This window comes from Talpa europaea (assembly GCF_964194135.1).
Source record: "Talpa europaea genome assembly, chromosome: 5".
Classification (NCBI taxonomy): domain Eukaryota; kingdom Metazoa; phylum Chordata; class Mammalia; order Eulipotyphla; family Talpidae; genus Talpa; species Talpa europaea.
Window position 1 is genome coordinate 130,624,216 of NC_140071.1, and position 27,656 is coordinate 130,651,871.

At 38.4% G+C, this 27,656-nt stretch overlaps 1 protein-coding gene across 2 annotated transcripts in view; it reads right to left on the reverse strand.

The window, feature by feature from the left end:
* Positions 1 to 1,586: 1,586 nt before the first annotated feature.
* ANAPC4 (anaphase promoting complex subunit 4) overlaps positions 1,587 to 27,656 on the reverse strand; it is a gene marked incomplete at its 5' end in the record, with an annotated part of 32,949 nt that continues 6,879 nt past the window's right edge. The window contains 21 exons of one of the 2 annotated variants that reach the window (XM_084232896.1): positions 1,587 to 1,833; positions 2,219 to 2,342; positions 3,318 to 3,491; positions 4,355 to 4,429; positions 5,685 to 5,786; positions 5,880 to 5,918; positions 5,995 to 6,056; positions 6,621 to 6,718; positions 8,983 to 9,076; positions 12,743 to 12,799; positions 13,131 to 13,187; positions 14,603 to 14,649; positions 17,264 to 17,319; positions 20,099 to 20,150; positions 20,287 to 20,387; positions 21,779 to 21,855; positions 22,257 to 22,299; positions 22,970 to 23,034; positions 23,466 to 23,552; positions 25,900 to 25,983; positions 27,305 to 27,409. In XM_084232896.1, the coding sequence (XP_084089022.1) occupies positions 1,606 to 1,833; positions 2,219 to 2,342; positions 3,318 to 3,491; positions 4,355 to 4,429; positions 5,685 to 5,786; positions 5,880 to 5,918; positions 5,995 to 6,056; positions 6,621 to 6,718; positions 8,983 to 9,076; positions 12,743 to 12,799; positions 13,131 to 13,187; positions 14,603 to 14,649; positions 17,264 to 17,319; positions 20,099 to 20,150; positions 20,287 to 20,387; positions 21,779 to 21,855; positions 22,257 to 22,299; positions 22,970 to 23,034; positions 23,466 to 23,552; positions 25,900 to 25,983; positions 27,305 to 27,409 (1,827 nt within the window). In that variant the 3' untranslated portion in view covers positions 1,587 to 1,605. Of the gene's footprint in view, positions 1,834 to 2,218; positions 2,343 to 3,317; positions 3,492 to 4,354; positions 4,430 to 5,684; positions 5,787 to 5,879; positions 5,919 to 5,994; positions 6,057 to 6,620; positions 6,719 to 8,982; positions 9,077 to 12,742; positions 12,800 to 13,130; positions 13,188 to 14,599; positions 14,650 to 17,263; positions 17,320 to 20,098; positions 20,151 to 20,286; positions 20,388 to 21,778; positions 21,856 to 22,256; positions 22,300 to 22,969; positions 23,035 to 23,465; positions 23,553 to 25,899; positions 25,984 to 27,304; positions 27,410 to 27,656 lie in introns of both variants that reach the window. The other variant, XM_084232895.1, reaches the window with a different exon arrangement.

Here is a 27,656-nt window from a genome sequence, read left to right on the forward strand (position 1 = left end):
CCCCTCACCCCAGTGGCTCAGCTCTGCTGACCTGGCTCTAGGGCTGGGCTGCCTTCCACGCTGGTCAGCTCTGGCTAACATTAGATTTCCCAGGCACTAGGGGGCACTATGGCTTCCCAAACACCACTTGGGGTACCCATCAAACCACCCTGAATTTTTTTTTTCTTTTCTGTAAAATGTGGGTAGCAACCCCTTCTCTGCAGAGCTGTTCTGAGACGCCCCAGTAGCCCGCCTCCACTGGCTGCTTGTGACAATGTAATTCATTCCAGAACAAGCTGTAATTCTTTGTCCTTAAAACCCATCAGTTATTTAAATGTTATGAGGTAAATTTGTCCAATGTGTTCGCTCTGAAGTACTCTACGTACCTACAACCTGTACTTTCTCTGTAAAGCTGAGAGTCCACCTTTCTTGCTCACAAAAGTTAATTCGAGTCATCCTGCACTGTGCCATGAACACTGGCCAACCTTCAACGTTTACCTAAATTATATCTTAATCACGTAAAGGGTATACGTGCAAAACTGCAGGCCAGCATGCACAGGCTCCTGCAGATCAGTTCTAAACGCCAAGCTCATGCCCATGACAGCTACTTCTTTTGGGTTCCCCTTCAAAACATAAGAATCAGTCTGGCGGAAGCACCTCACGTATCAAAAGATGAGGCATCTCAAACCCAAGTGTGACAGCTCCCCAATAAAGACACAGACACAGGACTCAGCAGCCTACAGCAGCCTGCCCACCTGGGTATAGTATGTCTTTCAAAAGACTGAGGAGATTTAAAATTTATTTAACTTTTTTTGATTTAAAATTTTGAAAAGATTATCAGCGAACTGGCAGAATTCATACCTAAAATGGAAACTCTTTGAAAGTCACATGAGGAAATTATCCCACTGCAGCCACGAGCATTAAGCAATCCATAGAGCACATCTGCTCTGTGCTCAGCTGTGCTCAGTTGCGCCATCTCTCTCATGTTCACAAGGAGTCAGCCCCACAGCCGGGCACCTGCGTCCGCGGCCAGCACTGAGCGGAGGGAAAGGCACAGCTCAGCACTGATTTAAAGTCTTCAGAGTTCAAATACAGCAACGAAATGAGAAAAGACAACCATGGAGGTGTCAAGCAATGGTGTCCCCACTTAGGGCATGGATAGCACTGATCTTTTGGCTCACTTAGGATTAGGATAAATAGTATAATTTATGTTGAAAACAATTTGAAGGCATTCTGGAGACCCGAAATGAACTAGAAGGGAAGTTGTAAAAACAGGAATAAATGTGTTTTTATAAAAGACTAAATGCATTAAAGCTTCCAGTGATGACTACTTAAATGCAATCTTTCCTGATGTGGAAATGATTCCTGATAAACACCCTTTTGACAGAAAAGAGAACTTTTCCTTCACATTCAATTTGTGTTTCCTTTAAACACGAGTTGTGCACACAATATTAAAAAGAAATTTTAGCAAAAACAGGACTAGAGACTGAAAAGATGAAGCAGAAAAAGAAGAAATAAGATTGCTATTTATTTCTTTGCTTTACACGCAAAAAAATTCAAAATGGTCCAAGACACCCTTGCCCCCTTCCCGCGCCCCGCCCGGCATGATGGGAACATACAGAAGGGTCATGAGCCCAGCTCGGGCTCGACCTTCTCCACTTTGATGACTATCTCTGGAGCTGAATCAGCAGCCCCGGCTTGCTGGCTCTCGGCCTCTGACTCAGACAGCACCTCTTCCTTGATCTTCACGGGCTTGTTGCCGGCCTCCTCCTCTTCATCGGAGGACTCGTCCAGCTCCCACTCGTCATCTATGTCCATTTCAAACACTCTCACATGACGGAGATTTGAGCTTAACTGAAGAAGAAAAGGCCATATAAGGAATTTTTAAATGAATGGCTGCAATACCTTATATGGGAGGAATTAAAAATCAGAAGTTTGAAGGAAAAAGGATTTCATAGCTCAGTTATAATCCTAATAATTTAAAACGAAGTCACTGAACTCAGCCTTCATTTTGCATAAGGAAATTTCCACACACAACAGTGACAATTTCATGATTAAAATCTAGAACTGTTCCTTGCTTCATCAGTTTCCTCAGAACAAGAGAACTTTATAGCTAAGGCCGCCATGTGCCCATAACCAATGAAAGGTATACCTGACAAGATGTTTGCCCTGAAAGGACCTTATAGATCTCAAGTCACTTCCTCCTGCTACGCTTAGTTAGAGAACACTCTGTACTTACCACACAGGACACTTTTCGAAAACCATTGCCAGCAACATACTGTGCCTTCATGCTCTCCAGTAACCTCCAGTGCTTCTCGAAATGCAGGGTGCGTGTGGGGATAGCACTGCATTGTTCATCCAGCCTGGGGGACACCAACAGGGAGTGAAAAGAGGGTCGTCTCCCAGGTGGTTTTCCTGGGGTGGAATCAGGGTCAACCATGCATCCAATTTCTCCCAACATTCCCACATCTAACATAATCTCACCAGCTGTGATGCTACATTCGATGTAAATACTGCAATCTCAAGTAGGCAGCACATCATCTAAGATTTCTCATTCCCTTTAAGGGAAAGCGGATGGACACACTTTTAAATCAAAGAGACCTACTTACATCTCAGTCTGGCAAAGCCATCTCTTAGCACTGCCCGTGTCCATCCCAGGGGGCTACCGAGGCCCTAATTCTGGGAAGAAAACACTGATGGCGAATCTAAAATAATTAACTCTACTAAAAACTGGGGTGAATGCTACCCTCAAAAACCAGAGCTAACAGAAGTCCCACTCTTCACTCCAAATAATTCCCCGCCTATTCCAGCGACTGCTTCTTGACTTACTCATCAAGGGACAGAGGAGTGTTGAAGAAAGTATTTTTTTTTTTTTAAGATTTATTTATATATGCATACAAGCACTGGGATACAGGCCAGAGGTGTGATGGTGAGAGGATTCACCAGAGATAAGAGTGGGGAGCAGAACAGGCACACTGAGTGAAATATACTGCTGAGGGGAGCAGCAGGCGAGATAGGAGAGGTCTGCTGTGCCATGTGGGTAGCTCCCTGGCCAGGGATCGAACTTGTGCTGCAGTGGCTGCGGATAGCTTCATAGGTTGTGTCTTAACTCCCTGCACCACCAGGGAGGCCTTGAAGCAAGTTTTTATTTTATTTTAAAATAAAAATATTTCTGCTCTGCTGACTTTATGGTTATCTTCTGTAACTAGATACCCATCATCCAGTATACCTAAAAATCTTGAATGTAAAAATACATTTAAAAAAACATTTACATCAGAAACTATTACAAAAAAGTATTATATCCAAAAAATGATCTTACTTTTTAAAAAGTAAGTTACCTTGTAGAGTAAGTCCCGGTGAACTGATATTCCGCACAATCTTCACTGTTATACACCAAAGACAATGGCAGCTGGACCAAGAGTCTATCTCTTCCTTCACGTCCTACAGTGTCTTTAAGAACTACCGTTACAGTTTCATCATCATAAAACTGTGCATCTAAACAACTATAGGTGCTAGAATTGAAATAAGTTTTGTTATACCAAAAAGGATCATGATTATTTAGAAAATACTGTATGCATAACATGACAGTGGTAACAAGCAAAAAACTTAATTAAAAAAAAAATCAAGTGGCAGCCTGTACCATAATGCTTGAAATGCTGCATTAGTTTGCACTACAACCATGGGTGCCTACTGCACTGATTATTCATAAACATAACTAGACCCTAAAAATAGGTAATCGTGATAAAAACGCTGTGAAATCACAGTTCCACAAAGCTTTTGACATCAAAGGTCAAGCCTTAAGGATGACTCAGTAAATCAGTGAATAAACAGAACTAACCAAAATGAACAGCAAAAATAAGATTTACCTATGAAAAGTCACAACAACCTCTAAGATATTGTCATAAAGAACGTCTTTTACATAGGGAAAAGAGAGTGAGAAAAAGGATCAGTCTCTGATCAGTGCCAGTTCTTTCCCCAGTAAAGCCTCAAAGGTGACTTAGGTCATGTTACCCTTTTGAACCCTGAGAAAATCCCATAGCTATGAGAATCCCACCTCACATTTCTGCTGGTCAAATAAGAATGTCAGCTGTCTGCTCCCTGCACCAACATTAGCTAAGATTCTTAGCAGACAGGGAGCGCAAAAGTGTTAATTACAGGAAACCATGCTACCTAAAATTCCTATAGGGCATAAGGTTTTAAGTCAAATAATTCTCTAAGTTTAAAATGTGTACCCAACCCTGCCCAGATGCTGCAGATGACAAAGGTCTCCTGGTAGATCATCATCATAACTGGGTCTAACCATATTCCTGTAGATGCATTTACTACACATATACACTGACGTAGACATCTCATCCATACGAGATTTAAGACTTACCTTCTTCTCACTTTTTCAGTTGTGGCATATGTGAAGCTCCCAAATTTAATAGCAATTAGTCCATTACTTACAGATCTTAAAGAAAGAAGGGGAGAAAAAGAGACTTTGTGGAACGACTTGGACAGCCAATAGTCTACATGCTCGAAGGAACACAATTGTTAGGGTTAGTACATTTACTTAAACACCAAATCCTGGATCAAAATACCATTACGCTCACTCTTGAATACTGATAACTCATTTAAACACCTAGATAGTTAAATCTCACATCAAAATTACAACTAGATTGAAATCTCAGAGTCACCAAAGTAGCTAGATAAAAAATTAAGGACATTAAGAATTATCAAATTATTTCTTTTTTGCTATAACTTGGATCCAAAAAGATTCCTTCAAATTTAGATTTAAAATAATTTAAGATACTTGTTTTTTTTTTAGCAATTACTTTGATTTATTTATTTATTTTTTTATAAATTTTGTTGTTATATTCCCCATACAATTGCAGCCCCCCCATTCTGACCCCAATCCCTCCCCTCCCGCCCCCGCCCCCCTAAAAGTGTCTCTGGTTCATAGTTTTTTGTTGATTTTGATTTTCACTTTCTTATAGTTATTCATTTTCCTGGTCCCTTATTTAAGTTTTCTAGATTCCTGCTATGAGTGAGACCATCCAGTATTTTTCTTTTTCTTTTTGGTTTATTTCGCTGAGCATGATCCTTCCAGCGCCATCCATGTTGCTGCAAATTGCATGTGTTTATCTTTTTTGAATGCTGAGTAATATTCCATGGTATATATGTACCACAAAAAAAAAACAAGTAAAATAATTTAAGATACTAATGGCATTCTGAATGATTTAATCTTTATCATTCAGAACGTTTATTTTGGATTCTCAAAAGAATACTTCCATTGGATTCTCCTTCTGAGTTTCTAAAGTAAAGGTATAAGCTCTTGTTGAATGAAAGTCACATTTAACCTGAGCTAAAAATCTTTTCTAATAGGAACTCAAAGTACAGTTTCACACCTCTAGAGTTCATGAACTATTATACTGAGTGTTTTGACTGCTGTATTTTCCCTCACCCTAAAAAAAATCCTACCTGTAGAAGCCATAGAGCAACACAAAATTAATCATCAAGAATTAGAAGGGATTGCACAGCTTCCTAGTTTGGCACTAACTTAACAATGTGAAAACTTAAGACTAAGAACAGCTAAATGACAAGCCTGAAGTTACAAGGTAGTGTAACTAAAACTTGAAATGTAGAGAAAGAAAAGTTGTATGCGCTAGTTTAAAAAAAAAAAAAAAACCTTATCTCTTTGATTTAAATTTCACATCAATACTTACTGGGAAATATCAGTATGTCTCCTTAAAATGCACATTTTGTAAAGTGAATCTTCTAAAATAGTAAAAAGAAGATAATGCAGATTTGAAGTCTTATTATTCCACCTAGGGAAATAAAACAATGTCAAAACATGCTATTTCACTATCATTGTATGGAATAAACTTGTATATTCATGAGAGAGAGAGAAACACACTTACAGAAAAGGAAATTTGAACAATCTACGGGTTGTGTCCTCACTAAAACAAAAGAAAAAAAGGTAAGAAAAATTTAAATTGGCTCCTGAATTACACCACCCAAAAAGTAAAGAATTACCTTCTAGCATCTCTATATAAGGGAATACAGATTGCTTGATTCATTGATTTTCCAATTACATCCTAAATAAAATAAGATTTAAAAAAATAATTAGAGCATTTTACAGAGAGAGTCTACAGAAAGTGACTTGCTATTCAAAGCTAGTAAAAATCACCTCTATCACCCAACCATTCACATAAGAAACTTTCACAACAGTCATGACAGTAAGGAAAAGAGAAAATTCTGAGCTGAAAAGACCCTGGTGATGAGGTCATGGCAGGTGAAGAGCCACCCACCAGTCTCACAGCATCAACCACCCACTCTCAGGAGCAAATGAGGCACATTGACACGTGCGCTCTATATGAAGGTATTTACACTGATCTGGTAACAAATAAAATACTGGAGGCCACCAATGTCAATAATCTTTATATTTAATTTTTTATGTATGTAAGAAACTAACAGAAAGAGGAAATATTAGGATGAACCACATGAAACTGCCACTTTTGTTAATCAAAAGCAACTGAATGTGTGCATTTATTTTCATATGTTTCACCTTAAGAACTATGACTATTTACATAGGCGAGTAACAGAGTGTAGATATTATATTTTTACTCCTACAGAAAGACATGCATTTCTTTTATACTTACTGCTGGCTTTTGCAAACACTGATCAATAATGTTCTCCATCTTTCTTTTCACAAAATGCAATGATTTTCGAGGATAATAAGGAAACAGCAAAGGACTTTCTGGTTTCAAACAAAAACAGAAGCAACAACAAAAGCTATAACAGACCATATGATTAGGAGAAAATAATCTACTGTCCGAGCCCGGCTGCACAGCTGGTCTAAGGGTGAATCCTCCCCACCACTTCATTATTCCTCACACGGCCTCACCAACACTGACTGTGGTCTCTGCCTTTATCACCCCCCGCCCTGCTGCCAGCACGCTCAGAACAACTTAGCAGTTTATTGTTCTAAATTCTCCTTTTCCCCACCCAAATCCAATGGTACGTGTCTGTTGGCTATAAGAAGAAAGGGATGATTTATGAATCATAAGACATACAATGAAATAAAGTTCATTCTTCTCTATCCCCTACCACAATGGAGGGACAAAAACAGTGTTATTTGGGGAGAGCATGACCCTAAAAACAAAAACAGTGCTATGAAAATAAATTCTTTACTTTTGAAAAGGCTACTTAGCAGTAGAAAGTAATAACGTAATTTAGCATTTACTGACACCAATGATGCCAGATTCTTTCTATATCTGCTATTACTAATGCTTACAATAGCTGTACAAAGTAAGCATCCTATGTTCTAATTTACAGATGGGGGGGGGGGGAGAATGAGGCCGAGGTTTAGGCAGTTGCCCAGTGTGTAAAGGACAAAGAATCTAAATCTGTGAATCAAACCCAAGTCTACCCAGGCCCCTCCTCTTCCACAGCGCCCTGCAGGCTTCCCTCCCTCACAGCACCTCATGTCCCAGCACTGCTGGGTAAAATGGATTTTAATCATGTTCACTTTTCGGTCCCCAACAGCTGACAGATGCCCTGGTATCACAGAAAGATATTAGATCTTTATCCTTGCTACTGACACAGAGCTCCTAAGACCCTTTACAATTTCCTGAGTAATAACAATGATAGGAGCATCTTTTGTCTTAATGAGGCAACTCTTGGCAGGTCCATGGATGGCTTCAGATGGGGGCTGGTTGCCAGCAAGACTAAGGCTCAATTAAAGCTTGGAACTTCTAGCCCATCCCCCAATCTAGAGACTGAGCCCATCGCCAATGGCCAGTGATTTAATCCATCATGCCTACTTAATGAATATTTCATTAAAAGACAAAACCTATACAACAAGGTCAGAGGGCTTCTGGGTTGGTGAGCACACTGAGGTGCTCAGAGGCTAGAGAGCTTGGGGAGGGCAGCTCTGCACCCTTTTCCCCTCGAAACTACCCTAGGCAGCTCTTCGGTTTGGCTATTCCCAAATGGCACCCTTATTTTAAAACTGGCAAATGTAATTTAAGTGTGTCCATGACTTTCATGAACCATTTTAGCAAATTATTGAAACTGAAGGGGAGAAGGAGTTGTGGGAAGCCCCATGACTGAAGCCATGTCTGGCAGAAATGTGGGTAATTCGGGACTCAATGTGTCCAACCAAAGCCTGAAGTGGGAGCATCTTGAGGGACTAAGCTCTTAAACCCATGGAGTCCGGCGCCAACTGTGGACGTCATAACTGAATTGAACTGCATGCGGGACACATGGTTAACGTCGGGGAAAACACTCCCTCCTCCCAGCGTCAGAAGTATCGTGAGGAAATGCAATGAGAGGCCGGCATATGGAGAGCTTGTCCTCTGTGCTCCACACTGTCAATGCTTCATCTATTTAGATTAAGCTGCTTCATCTTCACGGAGGCTTTTTGGAAGGAGGAGAACATATGTACGTGGCTATTACGATAAGGACCTAAGAAGTTGTTGGATTGTCGTCAGATTTCTCTTTGCGAAAGCAAAGAAATACTTGCTTTAAAAATATTTTCTTTAAAATAAATAAATAAATAAATAAATAAATAAAAATATTTTCTTCTGAAGTGAAGTTTTGACATTCCTAATGGTTGCTATTTTGTATCACATCCCCAATAATGCTGAATAAAGTGATACTGTATTATACAGAGAGAATAAAAAGAATAACAAGTATAACATGTTCGGTTTTATATAACATTAAAAAAACTACAAATGAAGGAGTACAATGACGTATCGCCATGCTTCTAGGAGCTAACGAATGAGAATCGGCAAAATGGACTTCTCCCACCAGAAGTGGTTTTCTTTCCAACATCCCATTTGTAGGACACAAAATCAACAGTATAAAAACAATTAGGAACAAGCAATCAGTTAATTTCAGGGTGTTTTCTATTATGGCAATGTCATAAACTATTTGTTTTCTTGCTGTTGGGTTTTAGATAACATATGGTTCTCAAATAAAGACAGACTTGGCCAGAAATCTGCTTGGCTCACGGAGTACCTCTAAGGTGGCTGCTGTTCTGAAGAAAGTCATACCACTGGTTTCCTTCTGTGTTAGGGGGTGACACGAGGTCATCATCCTCATCCTTCAGGTACTAGAGATACAGGATTCAAAATTAAAATTTAGTAAACCAAAGAATTAGGCTCCCAAACCTGTTTACATTTAATATTATTCTATTCATAAGTGATTCTGTTTTAGTGCCAAGTCCTTTGAAAACACACTTCTATTATCCTGACAGAGGTGACCAAAGTCTGCTAAATGCCAAGCAACTAAAGAAATTACAAATTCATCACTAAAAGCATAGAATGCTGTAAGATGTGGGGACTATAAATTGAGTTTAATTTCGTATTCCATTTTCAGAAGCATCTTTTCATCTTAAATATATGTCATAAATAAGTTTTTAAAGTGTCAATCTACTCGATGGCAGTAGTTCTCAAAATGTGGTCAGGCCTCTAAGAGTCCACAAGATGTTTTCAGGCATCTCTGAGGCCAATGCCATCTTTACAGTAATAAGATGTTATCTGCCCTTTTTGCTGTATGCAATTTGCATGGATGCTCAAAACACAGGTGGGGAAAATTCCCACGAGCTGAAATTCCAAAGTTAAGTCGAAACTACTCAATCCACACAGGTAGTGGTCGTATTTCTTTCTGCCACACACTCACAGCTTCACTTATCATTGGTGAGGCTATTAAAATGATTACTTTTATTAAATCTTATCCCTTGAGCATAAATCTTTTTAATATCCCATGTGACAGAACTGGAAGCATACATAAAGTATTTTTGCTGCATATCAATGCATGATGGTTATCACAGGGAAAAGCACTTACGAAATTGTTCGAATTGTGAGTTAAACTAGGTGCCTTTTTATTATTAATGAATTTCCATTTTTCTTGAAAGGATGACTGGCAGACAATTATTCATACTCAGGTATTTGGCAGATATTGTCTCGAAAATGAAGTGAATCTGTCACTTCAAGCAAAACAACTAACTATATTTGTTGTCGATGATAAAACTTAAAACATTCAAGTAAAAATTAAAATCTGAGTAGACCTTCACAGGTTTCCCTGCTTTTCAAAAGTAGAACGTTTCCATTTAGCATGATTTGATAGGTTATTTTTTTAGTTTACGTATACTCAGAACTTTTTCTATATAATAATCACAGTGCTCCTAGGATCAAAAATAACTTACAAATTATACCAAGCGGGAATGTTTTACTTTCAGATAGTGGTGGTATCTGACCTACCAATGTACACTTGATTGCTTTACAGTACTTGAAGATTTCCTTATGGGAAGCTGAACAAGTCTGTAACAACAGATATCCCTTAACAGGAAATGTTGAAAGGGCTCTCCTATCTAAGTCAAAGAGAAGAAAATCCACAAAAATTGAACAAGGAATTAGACAGAACCAGAAAATTAAAGACAAAATGCCAACAACAAATCCTCATATATTAATAATCACCCTAAATGTAAATGGACCGAATTCATCAGTAAAAAGGCACAGAGTAGCTGCTGGATCAGAAAACAAAACCCAGCCTTCTGCTGTGTCTGAGATCCAAAGGTAAACACAGACTCAAGGTAAAAGGTTGGAAAACAACCCTACAAGCACAGAGAATCCCCAAAAGGCAGGGACAGCCACAATTACATCAAATAAAATAGACTTCCATATAAAAAGAGTAATAAGAGAAAAAGATGGACACCCCATAATGACTAAGGGGTCAATACATCAGGAAAACATACCACTCATCAACACCAGAGGACCACCAAAATATATACAGCAACTCTTATAAAATCTGAAAGCAGACTCAACAGTATTCTGATATAGCAGACTTCAGACATAGTTTGAACAGCAGACTTGAAAATCCCACTCTCAACAATAGATAGGTCAACCAGACAGAAAATCAATAAGGAAGCAATAGCCTTAAATGAGAAAATTTGAGCAGATCAGCTGAATAGACATTTGTGGACATGGCACCCCTAAAAAGCTGAGGATACATTCTTTTCAAGTATACACAAAAGATTCTCCAGGCTAGGCCAACAGGCTGGGTCACAAATGTCAATAAACTCACAAACACTGAAATCATATCAAATATATTCTCTAATCTCAATGTATTCCAAGTAGAAATCAACCACAAAAAGAAAGCAAGAAAAGCTTCTAATATGCTATGTTCACTACAGCACTATTTACAACGGCCAAGTTACAGAAACAACATCAGTACTCTAGAAGAGAGGAGTAGATTAGAAAAATGTGGTATATATGCACAGTGGAATACTACTCAGCTATTAAAAAGATGAACTCTTTCCATGGATGGAACTGGAGCGGATAATGCTAAGCAAAATACATCAGAAGGAGAAAGACAAATGCCACACTTATATGTGGAATATAGAAAAACAAAACAAAGGGTCAGACAAGAAACACTCGAAATTTGACTATGGAATTGAGACTACAAGATGGGGAGGGAGAGAGAAGAAAACAAAGTCTGGGAACTGGGGGGTGGGGGGGAGGGGGGGTGACACGGGGAGCACAAAGGACTATGGTAGAGGATGGCAGGTGCCCCGCTGGTGGGTATGTTGTGGTAACAACATCAGAAGAGGTGTGATCTTATGCTTCTGAATCACAAAGTATTGTAAAACAACGTTCCTCAATTAAAAACAAAACACTAATTTGAATAATATAACCCATTTAAAATAAAAACAATTTTCTGATGAGACTAGTGATATTAGTGAAATCTGACTTTTGAAAACCGTATGAAGAAAGGTATCAGCAGTTTGTAGATCTGCATAACTCAGTGAACTAGTATTTTCCAAATAACCAATACATATTACAAAATTATGCATGGGTAAAGAATTCATTCAAAGTGCATGACCTGATGTGAATGGATTTTAACATATCTAAAGATGAAAAGTTCACTAATGCGATTTTAGAAGCTACACAGAAACAAGAGTTGGTGTGCTATCAAATAATATCCACAATTACCTGAAAAAGCTATTGTAATACCTCTCTCCAAATACTCTGCATGAGGCCATATTTTCTTCACATATACTTAATGAAAACACATTACCACAACAGATTGAATACAGAAGCAGATATAAAAATCTGTCTTCTATGAAAGCCAGACATCAAAGAGATTTGTAAAAAATATAAAAACAATGCAACTCTTCACTAAATAACTTTGTCCTATATAGTCAGTTTTCATTAAAAATATTTACATGTAATTTTAAGTGGGCTTATTTTAAAATAATTGTTAATTCTGTTTAATCTGTAATATACAATATCTACCCTCAATAGATGTAACCTACACAAAAGTTATCTGTGGCCCTCAATAATTATTATGACTATAGGGCCTCCCTAGTGGCACAAGGGGTTAAGCACCATACTGTGAAGCAATCCAAGGCCTCTGTAGCATGAGTTCGATATCCGGCCCGCAAGGGAGCAACTCACATGGCAAAGCAGATCTCTCCTGTCTCATGTGCTGCTAGCCTCAGTAGTATATTTCAGTCAGTCTGCCTGTTCTGTTCCCCGATCTGTCTCTGGTGAATTCTCTCACCCCCCCCACATCTCTGGCCTGTGCCCCAGCTCTTGTACACATAAATAAAAAGGTTTTGAGACCCTTTTAGCTCTTACAAGTTACTCTTTATTTTCTCAAAGGGTAGGGTTGCTATAGAACTTGACACTGAGTAACTTTACATGAACTTTAAATTACAAACTACTACCATTAAAGTTTTAAAAATTAAGTCACAAGTTCAACTGAAAGCCCATACCTGACCAACTTTTTCAACATTGAAGTATTTTCCTTTTCGATTATAGAGGTCTGGAGCCTAGAAAGAATACAAACGTAGTTTAATTTTAAGTCAAAGCAAGAATGAAAGAGCAAAAAAAAACTCCTAAATTTAAACCAAAAACTATTTTTTAAGAGCGTTGTTAATGACAGTTACTCTTCTCTTTGATAGATTGTAAGACATGGAAACAAAAGTTCAATTTAGAGACTTTATGTTTAATAAAGTACTGCCATTAATTCACTCAATGGTTAAAAAGTATAATTGTTAACGTCAACTAAAATAAATGAAATTTGATTACTTTTTTTTAACCATTATCCAGGTTTAGTGCAATTATTTTTTAAAAATAGTATTTAAAATACCAACTTCTTACCTCATTGAAGTGTTCAGTAAGGAATTCAGCAACAAATGTGATATCTTTTTGAGTCATCTATCAAAAACCAAAAGAAATAAAAGAGAAACAGATTCCATATGAAAGAACACTTTCAATGAAGGAAATACATAATAACAATTGACTTTTTTACTATCCACTAAAAGTCATGGGAAAATCAGGTAAAGTTCCTTTGAAGAAATATCAACAAAAATTCAGATTATGCAACTGTGAAAATATGAAATCCTTAGGCATGTCATTAACATATGAAAGGCATTTTCCAATCAGTGAATCCAGAACTACAGAAGTGCTTATGGCCTAAGGATGTCAGTTCATTACCTAGTGGCTCCTGCTAAGACCAACTGGACAAGGGCCCTCCTTTGAGAAAGGGGCAATGCAAGCCCAGATAGTAACCACAATCAGGTGAAGGTCTGCACTCAACAGCACTGGAGTAAGCAGCGCTGGCCTCTGCTTTGCACGATGACCCTGACTTCAGGCCAGCGCAGTCCTTTAGCCCTCAAAATCACATTGAGATCCTCCCAATAATTAGCATACTGTATCTCCCAAAATAAAGCTAAGAGAGATGTCTGAGAAATAGTTAATGTGAACTCCCTAATTTGCAAGGGAAACTGGCCGTAAAGCACAGTGCAAAAGACCTACTAGAGTAAGAAATGCAGACGGTGGATACTTACTCATCAAGTCTACCCAGGCTACTTTTAAAGCTTTACACTTCCTCAGGGTCAGATTACCTAATCTATCTGAATCACATAGTTTGGGTAGGGGTAAGGATGATTAAGTCACAGGAACCAAGAACTCTGCCCTACTTTTTTAAGGTCTACCTGGAAGAAGACCCCATCCCCACTTGGCACAATACTTGGAGCAGAAAGAAACTGTTACTTAACAGACATCAACACAGCACTACTGCTACTAAGTACTAGGTTTCCAAGGAAAATAAAAATGCATTTAAGAATTACAGATGCTAGGGCCTCCCTGGTGGCGCCGCAGTTGAGCACTGGGCTGCGAAGCTGCCTGCAGCCTCTGCAGAGCCGGTTCAATCCCTGGCTGCTGGTGAGGGTCCCACATGGTGCGCAGACCTCTCTTGCTGTGCCCACTGCTCCCCCCAGCAGTGTACTTCGTCAGTCTGCCTGTTCTGCTTCCCGCCCTGGCTCTGGTGAATTCTCTCACCCTCCCGCACTTCTCACTGTTCTCAGTGCTTGTATAAATAAATAAATAAATCTTAAAAAAAAAAAAAAATTACGGAAGCTAAAATAAAGAATATAAGCATTCCACATTATGTGGATTATGAAACCTTGTGCAAACATGAAAATAAATATATAAAATATGCAAATTTCATTTTTAGAGAGGCTTATTGAGATCTGTCTAGAGGCTCGAGTCTGCCATGTATTCAGTAGCCACTACCTAAGAGCACCAAGATGACCAGCACACTGAGCACAAACACATGCGGAAAACACTACCTTATTCAGTTCGGGGAGCACGTGGTCTTCTGTCATTCTCAACATTGCTGGAAATAGAAATGTAAAAATGAATTTTAAAGGAAAACCAGAATTTTAATTATTAATGTATTTCAAAGATTAAATGTGTTTCACTCAACTAAACCTTAAATTTTCAACAGCTTCTATCCACCAACAAAAACTTCTTATAAAATCTAAAGGGTGAAGAATTTAAACTTGGTTGATATTGTCAGGTTCAAATGACTGGTTTAACTACTCTCAACTATTATTTCTCATTTTCTTATCATTTCAACCTGTTACCACTCCAGGTAAATCTAACTACTGTCTTATACTAAGACCCTGTATGCAGGGATTCCTTCTAACTGGTGATGTGTCTTCGCATAAAGTCTACAAACAGTTCTTCCCTCCAAAAGCCTTAGAATAAAAGACAACTGTGTTTCTGGGCCTCCCCAGTGGCGCAGAGGTTGAGCGCTGGGTTGCAAAGCTACCTGCAGCCTCTGTAGCACCAGTTCGATCCCCGGCTGCTCCCTGGCCACCGGAGGAGGGTCCCATATGGGGCGCAGACCTCTCCTGCCGCCCGCTGCTCCCCTCAGCAGTGTACTTCGGTCCTTCTGCCTGCTCTGCTCCCCGCTCTGGCTCTGGTGAATTCTCTCACCCTCCCGCACTGCTGACTGTACCCAGTTCTTGTATAAATAAATCTTACAAAAAAAAAAAAAAGTTCAAAAAAAAAGACAACTGTGTTTCTTTCCCTTGGGCATTATTGCTATGTGAAGATATCTGCACAAATACATGCATACACACACACTTCCATATGTGTATATTTGTGTACTTTAACACCTGTGGTTTACTCTGTCTTCATAGCACCATGCTTCTTATATTATGCCCACCTAAGTCAAGAAGTATGCTGCATGAGCTTTTGCATGAATGTGTTTCCTAATTACATCTGGGTCAGGAACATGCAAGTTGGATGTGCATATAAATTGCTTTTAATTAATTCAAAACGCCTGAGAAGAGAAAGCATACATTGTACAAAAATGAACAATGATGTAAAATACATATATATAAATATTAAAAGAAAAAAAAATTTTTAATTAATTCAGAAGGCCTCAATCATCTGGAAAAAAGTCATAATCTAGTTTTCCCCCTGCACTCAGGTGGCCATCAAAAATTACTTAACCAGCATATAACAGACACTAGGCATTAGTTACACGAAAGAAGCCCCCATGCACGCATGTGGAGACTGCATTTACAGACAAGCAGAGCAGGCTGCACAGCCGGTGTCATGATGAGGCCTTGACCCTCGTGCTTTCTATCATGCCCTGCTCTAGCAACGAGCCCTGAGCAGTGACTCATTTCTCTTCCCGTACTGCTTCCTAGTACGGTTAGGATATGCAGTAAGAATATAAACTGCCTAACTAGAAATTTTAGTGCCGACAATTATGAGTAAAACCAAACTACTACTTCTGTAAAAGAAGATTATTTTTCAGATCTCATTCAGTGTTATTAATTTATTCTCATTAACTACTCTGATATTAAACAGGCCAGCCTGATAAACACTCTGGCTCCCCATTCTGGTTAGTGTTGGTACAGTTTTGAGGGGAAAAAAAAAATCTAAGAATTTTCAATGTCAAGATTAACAGCATTCTTTTATTTTAATCAAAAGTATTTTCAGGCTGACAAATATGAAGTCTGTTTTTAAATTTAACTGAAAGATCTGTGCATGTGTTTAAAGGATGTTAGCACATTATAGATACTTCACTTTCTATTTTACTCTTCAGCATCCCTTATTTTAACAAATACGGGATAAATCCTATCTACGACTAAATAATGCCTATGTTGGAGGGAAATGTATGCTGGATTACTTCAAAGATACTAAGGACACAAAAACAGCACTACCAATGGGCCTAAATAAAATATGCACCTACTGTAGAGGAAGCATTAGACGTATCAAGTAAATACACATTTGTTAATTACCTACCAATGAAATGACACTGTGGGGGCCACAGAAAGTCCATAAGTAGCCCACATGCTATTTGAAAGAATGCTGTCCAACAGAAGTTACAATGGAAATGCTCTAGCTCTCTGCTGTCCAGCAAGGTGGCCTACAAGCATGCATGGCTACTGAGCCCTTCACATGTGGCTCGCATGACTAAAGAAATGAATATACTGTTTTATCCAATTTCAGCTAATTTAAATAGCTACCTATGGCTAGTGGCTACCATCATGGAAAACAGGCTCTAGAGACACGAAGACAAAGCATAAAAGAGGAGATAAGCTACTGCAGGGCAGAGGTTGTGTCTCATTTTCTCTCTCTCTCTTTTTTTAAATCTGACAGTGCCTGACAGTGCCTATTACATAACAAGGACTCAAAAATTTGAACTTCAGGAGACATCACAAGATAAAAAAGGGTTAACTCTCAGTGAGTGACAATCAGGGCTCACATAGCTATTTCTGTGGGGAGGTGAAGATGTGCGGGTCTATGGAAGTAAGACTGGGCATGTGTGGGGACTGTGGAAACTGGGCAAAGGGCAGAGGGGGTTCATCTATATTCTCTTGTACTTTTGTCAGTATTAAAACTACTGGAATAATTGAAATATTCTAAGTCAACACTCACACAACTTTTGAATGTTAAAATAACAACAATGCTTCATTCAATTAACTTACCCACATAGAGCCATCGAAAAAATGCTTTGAAGTTTTTCATACTACTATCTATAACTCTAAAAAAGATAAAATCAGAAATGAAATTATGTGGGGGTCATGGATCACAGCTCAACTGTTGTGGGACATATTAATCCTTAGTGTCCTATTTTACCCTGTATGGATGACATTCAAGCCTTTAAAACAGCAGATTTTACAGATCTAACACATACCTAAAAATAAAATTTCCAAAGAGCAAAATCTGATTCTTTTCAAAAGTAAAGCAAACAGCTTACTTTCCAACTGGTTGATAACAGCCTTGCCACAAACTGTATAATAGTCTTCTCTAGCATTTAGTAAAGTGTGAAATCCTTTTCTAACTTTGCAATAAAAAAAATCAGAAAAATAGTCTTCAGCATTATTCTCAGTTTAAAAAAATTCATTGGTCAGTAAAATAAAAAAAAAAAAACCAACAGAAAATTATTACTATAAATTTATACTATGTCCTTAGCCCTGATATCAAGGGACATTCGTTTTAGAAGTCGATTTTTGATCTTTACAAAACTGAGACCTCAAAAATTGAATTTCCCTGGGCTTACATAAATATACCCCAAACATTCAAGTGTTATAAATGAAGTCATCTTTATTTTGATGAACGTGTTTCTGAATATAGATATGGGATCATTAAGACTAAACACCTCTTTAAGCTCACATCCATAATTACTCTGAGCAAATCACACCAGCACTTTCATCCCTAAATCTCAAAGCCCCTTCCCACACGACCAGAAGTGAGTTCCTTGATACTAATGGAGAGGCAGGTCAGCATGGTTAAACTTTCTGTGCCCAGTAAAACACTTAGAGGAACAGGCCGGACAACTCTGATGCTATCAAGCAATAGGAGTAAAACTGTTACAGCAAAAAATTAAAAAAAGAAACCAAGTTCCTTTCTGTCTTTTATAATCAATATTCTCACCCTTCACCCAGGTTAACATTAAAATGCTCACTGCTCACTTTATTAGGTTATAATAAATCTATAACCTAAAATAAAAATATAGTACTCTCACTGCAAAGAAGTTAAATAAACTACCTTTCATTCATATTGAAAGGTGATCACAGAAAGCTTAATGTTTGCTATTTACTTTCAGCAAATATGGTGAAACAAAAATAATTTCACATACAGAAAAAGCAGTATTATTCTCTCATGTTGTCCTCTGAACACAAGCATCTATCACCTCTAACTTACACACCACCATCAAGATAACAGGGGCTGGTGGGGAGGGCGTGTGTGATAAACTCACAAAAACAAGGACAGCAGAAAAGAATTCAAATAAACATCAGAAATGTCAAACGTCCACGGAGCACTGGTGGTGACTCAAGGAGCTCATCAGTGATGGTCACGGCCGGACAGCACAGAGAGCGGCCGGGAGGCACCGCCCACAGAGGCCAGAACGCTGGGCCCTTGATGCCAGCTAACAGAAGGCCTCAGGGCAGTAGGCAAGGCTGAGCCAGGTACACACTGAATGCAGCGTGGTCAATACATTCTTCCCAAAGAAAACATGAACGCCTGGAGTTTACCTTCCATACAAAACCCAACAGGGTTCTCCAAAGAAACAATGAACTGAAGAGCCAGGCAGGTCTGGCTGCACAGACCAACCACAGCAAAGCTTGCCTTCTGCCACTCCACATAGACTTTCCACTGGCCCCACATGAGCAACGTTAAATCGCCGCATGGGTAAATATGAGCAAATAAGAGAGATCAGATGCTGAGGGAAGCGTGCAATGAGACACCAAGAAAAACAGAAAAGTGACCAGGAAGTGGAGATAATTCAAGGAAGAGCAGAGACTTTCAAAAGAACATGAATGAAAGTCGTCTGAGATTTAAGAAGATGTCAAATCCACAAAGCAGGAGCATAATTTTGAAAAAGAATTAAAGAAATAAGAAAAACACTCGTGGAAATTAAGACAGGACTGTTGGAGAGAAAATTCAATACACGGTCCCCAGTTCAACAATCTTGGTCTTGTTAACCATTTGTCCCCCACCCCACATTAGCTACTTGCTAAATCTCAACATGTCAAGAATAAAGAATAAAAAGGAGTAAGAATCACAAGCACAGACTTTCGTTAGCAACAAAAAGCAATGAAGTTGCTTTGGAAGCTTTATGAGAAAATGACTTCCCCTTTAGATCCTGTAGTCACTGGAGAGAAGAGACACAAAAGGACTCAGGAAGTTTATCCTTCCTTCTCTCATCACTGAAGGAAATTTTCTAGCAAAATGATTAACTGAACCAGGAAACAGGAGACCCTGATCTAATCATGAAAGCAATGAAGAAATGCCTGTGGGGCGGCTATGGGCCAGCGACTCAGGGGAGGGCGGGTAGAGAAGGCGGTGTGTAGAGAAGGCAGCGCCAGCCAGTGTGACTGGAGAGAGTGCAAGTGACACTGACAGACACTGCAAGGGGAAAAAGCAGAGTGCAGACAAATTAAAAAAAAAAAAAAAAGAAACACAGAGAAGAACTTTGAAATACTGATAAACAACAGGAATACAGTAGTCACACAATTTACAAATACAGAGGTAACCTACAGAAGAACTAAAAACAGAAACAGTTATGAGTTAAAAAGATTCCCTCTAGTTTCCCCAGACCTGGGAGGATGGGGTGGGACAGGAAAACACTGCTTTGCTTTATGAAACTGCTATGCCACTGGTCTGTTTTCAATATGAAGAGGAATAATTTTGCTAAAATTCATTTACAAACTTAAATTTTAAAACTTGTTTTAAGAAAATAGCAATAACATGCTAGGTTCGAAAGCCAAAAGTGAAAAATTCTCAGGTCAGTGATTCTAGGTATTCCCAATACTTACTGGAGAAGTTCATTTGCCTTGAGTATGAAAGAGCCCACAGCAGTAATAGCATCTATTGGAGGAGGGGAAAAAAAAAAAATATATATATATATACACATTATATAGCTACATACATACACACACACAAACACACACCATTTGCCAAGTAAATGTGATTGATAGACTCTACTGAGAAATTAAATTACTACCTTCAATTCCTGCAGCATCTAGTCCAAGAGGTTCATATTTTTGCTTCCATGAAGCCATTCCTTTCAGTTCACTCAAATGGTACAATAAAGACTCTGAGCCACTATGGACATGGAGTAGAAATAAGTTAGTGCCACCACCATCACCAAGGCGACAGGCAGGACTAACTGCCTGGACATTTCCACCAGAAACAAAATACTGACAAGAACTTTCATTTTCTTTCTATGAGAAATAATTATCTCTCAAAATTATCTCCAAAACCTGTAGCAGAATCACTGTGTCACCTGCTTCCTGAGATGAATATGTAACCGGTTATAAGATACTTGTGTGGTCATGTCATTTACCCAACAGCTATACATTCAACATCTATTTATTTTTTAATTTTATTAAGGTCAGGCTTCAGATCAGGCACTGTGTTAGACACTAGGAACATGACAGTGAACAAAATGACAGGGTCCCCACAGCACTGACAGTCTAATGGGGGAGACGGTCAGAACCACAGTGTAAGGCCCAACTATCAGAAAGCCCTTGGTACAGGGAGCAGGTAAAACAGAAGCACCTGATCTAATCTGGGGGGTTAGGGTGGAAAGCAAGATTGAAATATTCCAGAGGCAAGAGGGATGCACAAAAGCCTTAGGCAGGAAACAAGATGTCAAGCTTGAGAGGGTCACCAGCTTGTGTGGAGCTAAGGCAGGTGTGCTGATGGCCACGCAAAGGCCTTGCCCCTAGGAGTCATGGAAAGAAGCTTAAAGAGTAATCTGATCAGTTTTAGAGTGGAGAACACATTCGAGGGCACAGTGTGGATGGGAGGCCCTAATTAAGAGAAGAAAATACATTTAGCATACGCCTAGGATAGAAGGTCCTAGGCAATGGCAATCCATGAGAAAGGTGGGGGTAGCAACTGGGCCAGGGACTCAGCATAAAGCGATATATAACAATTTGAATCACTGAGCATCCAACTGCTGACTGCTTCATGAAGGTAGCTGTGTAGAAACAGCCTGAGACTCAAAGCGCTGGGACAGTCATGTCTCTCACACTCAGCAACTTTGGACCAGTCATTCTGAACTTCATTTCTTCTTACAATGAACTTCATTTCTTCTTACAATGACAATAATCACAACCAACACCTTGCCAAGGTGTCAGATGAGAAATTATACAATGTGTTAATTTTAAGGTGATATTATAAACATATTTCACTTCACTGCTCAAAAAAGAATCTAGCTCCTCTTTCAAAATATACCTTATGATTATCTAGAGGAGAAAAAAGCCTAGACAGGGCCTAGCTTGTTGGAAAATTCTTTTATAATGCAGAATCACCATTACTGATTCTTTCAATCTTGAGCACTCCAAGATTCCCATCAAATGCCAACACAAACAATTTTAGCTTCACAAAGCTCAAAGAGAATGCCAGATGACAATAGGAAAGTTGTAGAAAGAGGACCACTGTCCAGCGTATGTAGACCAAATACCAAAATATCCTACATCACTTCTTACCTCTGCAAGTGACTTATAACCAATTTTTGTATACTGGAATATGATGATTCTATAGACTGGCCAAGCTTTTTTAAACCCTAATTAAGAGAAGAAAACACATTTAGCATACTCCTGGGCTACACAGTGCCGTTATAAACAAATTAATTAAGAATGTGTTTGTGGGCCTCCCCCGTGGCGCAGCGGTTGAGTGCTGGGTTGCGAAGCTGCCCACAACCTCTGCAGCGCCGGTTTGATCCCTGGCTGCCGGGTGAGGGTCCCACATGGCGCGCAGACCTCTCCTGCAGCACCCACTGCTCCTCTCAGCAGTGTATTTCGTCAGTCTGCCTGTTCTGCTCCCTGCTCTGGCTCTAGTGAATTCTCTCACCCTCCCGTGCTTCTGACTATACCCAGTGCTTATATAAATAAATAAATAAATCTTTAAAAAAAAAAAAAAGAATGTGTTTGTAACCATTTAAATACAGAGATACTTTAACTTCACCTTTACTGTTAACTGGTTCATTAACAGGGTCTGAAGTTCAGCACTACAATGAAAAAACAAGAAGCCTTTTTAGTCTTCGTTACTCAAAGTCTGAACACATCATTTAAAAATACAGAATTCAAAGTACAAACATTTTTTAAACAAAATAAATTAAAAAAACAGAAGAATGAAGACTGTTGTACTTACTACAAAACAGGGAGAAATTAGGAAATAAAAGATTCAGAAACAGACTGAAGCATTTATGAGAATGGACTAAATGGCATTTTCAATCAGAAGTATAATATCCAATAAATTATACTAGGCAATTACTAAGCACTTAGATTAAAAAAAGTAGTTAGCTTTCCACACATATATCCAAATAAATCATATCTGGAACATATAAACAGAATAAAACATAAACCATAAAAATGCTCTAGAAGAAAATGCAGCTCAATTTTGGATATTCTCAAAATGCAAAAGGATTAACAGCAAAGGCAGATGCTATAAAAGACTGATTTAGCTACTTAAAATTTTTAAGCTTTTATAACTAAAAAATTATATATTCACTATGACCACATTTATATAAAAAATAAATGTGCACAGAAAAGCCTACAAAAACTGGTACTATTTTTTTGTTCTTGTACACCAGAATTTTCTATTTTTTTTACAATGAGTATAAATTATCTTTGAAATAAAAATTACTTTTTTAAAAGGAGGCAGTGTGAGTTTATTACCTTGCCTTCCCCCATAGCAGCAAATGCATGAATTCATCTTGCACTGACGTAGTTGTGTTTTTTTCCTAGACAAAAATGCATAAAATCTTGATACATATATTTCTTTATTAGAAGCTTATTTATTCAAAATTACAGAAGCACACTCCTATCCTTAATCATTTCCTTAATCTTCCTTCAAATCTTTCAAATCCCTACTTAAAGTGATCAACTGAATATCAATGACTAGAAAACAGCTAACCAGCCATCCCAGCATCTACCTTCATTCCTCAAGCTGCACCTGCTCTGGCCACATCCCCTCCCACATTGTTTTGTCAGTGGGAAATATCCTTTCTCTCTGACAAAACAGTGTTTAAGGTAAGAGACACCAAGCCACTTAAAAGAATTTATGACCACACCCTTTAACAGATCAGACCTATTTTTCTTATCTACCTCAGGAAGAAAATAAGAGCATCACACATTCTTTTAACCCCTTCCACAGAAACTTCAGCTACTTTACCTGCACAAACTTGGTGAGACGAGAATCCATCTGCATCAGTATTTCTTCCCAAGCTTCACACATACATGTCAGTGACAAATTTATATACTATTACAAGAAGAAAAGCACATTGAAATAGCAATATACAGTTAAATCAATATGCTAACTAAATAATATATGCTTCTTTGAATTGTCTCAAAGAAATCCAGAATTAAACTTCGGTCATTTTTAAGTCAGATAAATCCAGGAAAGAAAATTCCATAGATAACACTTAATAATTAATCACTTAACTATCAAACATTTGATGATTCTGAGAACATTACCATCAAACATTCTTAAAATTTTTATCTGGTAAAACGGATGCCTCCAGCCTTTTACATATAAAATGTGTTCTACACACTACGTGATTTGCACATCAAAGACATCTTTACAGACACATCACCCAAAGCAGTGATAGTGAAGGCAAAGATAAACAGCTGGGACTATATCAAATTAAAGAGCTTTTGCACAGCAAAAGAGACAATAACAAAAACAAAGAGAAACCCCACCAACTGGGAGAACATTTTTGCACCCAACACTAATGATAAAGGACTGATCACAAAAATCTGCAAAGAGCTGATGAGTCTCAACAACAACAAAGAAAATAATCCAGTCAAAAAATGGGCAGAAGAGCTTAAAAGAAACTTCTCTGAAGAGGAAATGCAAATGGCCAACAGGCATATGAAAAAATGTTCAACATCACTTGTCATCAGGGAAATGCAAATCAAAACTACCATGAGATACCATCTTACACCAGTGAGAATGGCACATATTAAAAAAACTAGAAACAACAAATGTTGGCGAGGGTGTGGAGAAAAAGGAACTCTTCTGCACTGTTGGTGGGAGTGCAAACTGGTCCAACCACTGTGGAAAGCTGTGTGGAGATTTCTGGACCTACTAAACATAGAGCTTCCATATGACCCAGCAATTCCACTCCTAGGTATTTACCCAAAGGACACAGAAACATCAATTCCAAAGAACACCTGCACCCCTATGTTTATAGCAGCACTGTTTACAATAGCTAAGCTTTGGAAACAACCCAAATGCCCAAAAATAGATGACTGGATCAAGAAGATGTGGTACATATATACCATGGAATATTACTCAGCATTCAAAAAAGCTAAACACATGCAATTTGCTGCAACATGGATGGCGCTGGAAGGGATCATGCTCAGCGAAATAAGCCAAAAAGAAAAAGAAAAATACCGGATGGTCTCACTCATAGCAGGAATCTAGAAAACTTAAATAAGGGACCAGGAAAATGAATAACTATAAGAAAGTGAAAATCAAAATCAACAAAAAACTATGAACCAGAGACACTTTTAGGGGGGCGGGGGCGGGAGGGGAGGGATTGGGGTCAGAATGGGGGGCTGCAATTGTATGGGGAATACAACAATAAAATTTATAAAAAAAAAAAAAATACTTTGAAAAGCATACAAAATTGCAAAATAACTGATGTTTTTCCAATAAGGATATCATATATGATATAAGATATGCTGACAAGATAAAATAAAGATCTTTAATGACTTTTAAAAAAAAAAAATAAAAAAATAAAATAAATAAAATGTGTTCTACATACACTGTCAAAATGGTGGTTTGGTCAGCTGTTCAGTTTTTCAAACAGAATTCTTAAAAAGATACTACTCTCCAGAAACCTTTAACATCAAGTGAATTAGTGACTGTGGTAGACTAGGGGATAAAAGGCTACAGTTCTCTGTATCTCTTCTATCCATATGTAGAGTGGATTTCTCCAGTCTTTGATCTGGATGGCTCCTCGTCTCGCTGTAACCAATGCACAGCAGTAGAGTGATGCCGTGAGCCCAAGGCCTCAAAAGGCTCTGCACACTTCCCCTTGCATTTCTGACACACCTGCCACCACCACCACCAATGCACAAGCCAGGCAGGCCCCCTGGGGGTGGGGAATGTGGAGCCAGGACAAAGCCATCACAGCTGAGGGACCCTAAGATCAGCGGAGATTAGCAGAATGGGCCCCAAATCAACAGAACTTTCCAGCTGAGCCCAAACCAAATTGCTGACTGACCAGGACACTGGCTGCAGGAGCAAAAGCTAATTTGGAGTAGGTAATTACGTACCAAAGCCACCTGAGGTGACGTTTCCCGTAATACTTTATTTGCACAAAACTTTTAAAATTCCAAGATGTTATTTTATTTACAGAAATATTTTAAAAGATGTTAAACTACTTTTTTCTTTTCTTTTAGAGGTGGTAATTAGAAATGGATGGAAACACATTTTCCATTAAATTTTTCTTTTCTTGCTTCAATGGACAGTCCAAGATCAGCAACTAGACATCTCTACCACAGAGAGTTAGCTTTACAAAATAAATTTTTTCAAGCTTCTTGTAGAATGATAGACACTCATAGTAAATATTCACAAAAAACAAGCTATAAATAAATACCTGTAATAGAGCCGAAATATGTGTGAACTTTCTGGCCATCCGAGTTACTTCAGGTAAGAAGGAGTATAACAGATTGGTTTCAAGCTGTATAGTCAAAAAAAAGTGAGTCATAATCAGAGGCACGTGCTTCTTTTAGAGGTAAGTCAGTTTCTCCCAGTTCAAAAAAATTAAAAATCCTGTAATTTGCATGAGTCTAGGATTACTCTATCAAAAAGGACACGTGGGATTCAGCTATTTGAGCATCACAATGTGGGGACTAACAACACAACCTCAGCATTTCAATCTGCTGCATAATTGTGCACAGATCACGGGTTCTGGGACATCAATCCCCTCCACACAGCCAAAATACATGCAATAGTAGACTTCGTAACATTAATAGAAAGAATTTTAAAAATGATCACATATACAAAAATTTTTAAAGTATAAAGAATTATAGGCTATTGATAAATACAAGTAAAATATCTATTACAATGACATGTGAATTATATTTCAAAAAGCTATTATTAAAAAGCTACTACAACATCAAACAATAAATTAATCATTTGGTCATAGCAGCAAATGCAATCCTGGTAATCCTATTTCCACAGACCCTTAAAACGAAGAGCAAATATGAACCATTAAAGTGTATCAGTAAGAGTTCTCTGGTGCTCTGAATGTAACAAGAAATGCTGGAAGGCATCATACACAGTGTCTTTTTTGTTTTCTTGTTTGAAAATCCATGCAAATGTAGATTAAGATGGCTGGGTTACTTGAGATGAAAATTTGGGGAAGAATTTCTTGAAGGAAGCAAGGCTACAATCTGAATACTCTACAGGAGCCCAAAGAGTTTCCACAGTTACACCAGGAATAGTACACAACAGAGGAGGTTTTTCCAGCACGAAGCAATCACCTTGCACAAGAGGCAACGTGCTGGTAGAGGCACAAGCTCTGGAACGAATGCCCCGTCACTTCCCATTCCGTGAGGGGAGCACATCTCTCAGGTTCTCTGTGGCTGTTTACTTATCTATAAAATGGGAAAGTGTTTCCATGAAAATACAAATGAATTATTTTGATATACTCAGTACTGAGCGTATATTAAGCAATTCAGAAATATTAGCTTTTATTATTTTTAGGGTCAGAGTCCTAAGAAAAGACTTGGTGCAATGATGAACTGGATTAGCAACCAATTTACATGAACAGACCATCACTGTTTTTATGAAAACTGTACTGGTTCATAGGCCTAATAAGGTATACACTTTAATAGGAATTCACTATATGCAAGACTTATATTTCTGCATGTGGATTTTTTTTTTTTTTGCTTTTGCTTTGTTTTGTTCTAAAGACCATCACAATCCAGTGAGATGGAGAATAAAAACCTAAAAATCCTATAAAAAATAGACTGCTGCTGTCAAGCTTTGATACTCACTTGAAAGTAAGAAACTTCTGCAGCACCGCTAGCAGAAACCTCTGTGACCACTGATAACGATTTCAGATCACTTGATAAGCATAATGCAAGACAAGTCCCGACAATCTGAAAGAGAATCAGGCCCCCCAGTGTGTTTAATATAAATGCTAGACTGCTTCTGCTTATAAAACAGGCAACAATTCAGAGCGCTAACAAGCAGAAACACACACATCTGGGTCCTGCAACTCCTACACGGCGGATGAAGAAACTCAAACAGTCCACAGAGCCTACAATATTTTTTACCCTTTTAAGGGATGGTAAGAGATGAAAAAGCAATGGAGAAGGCGCAAACTCAGCCCCTTAGTAGGCTCGG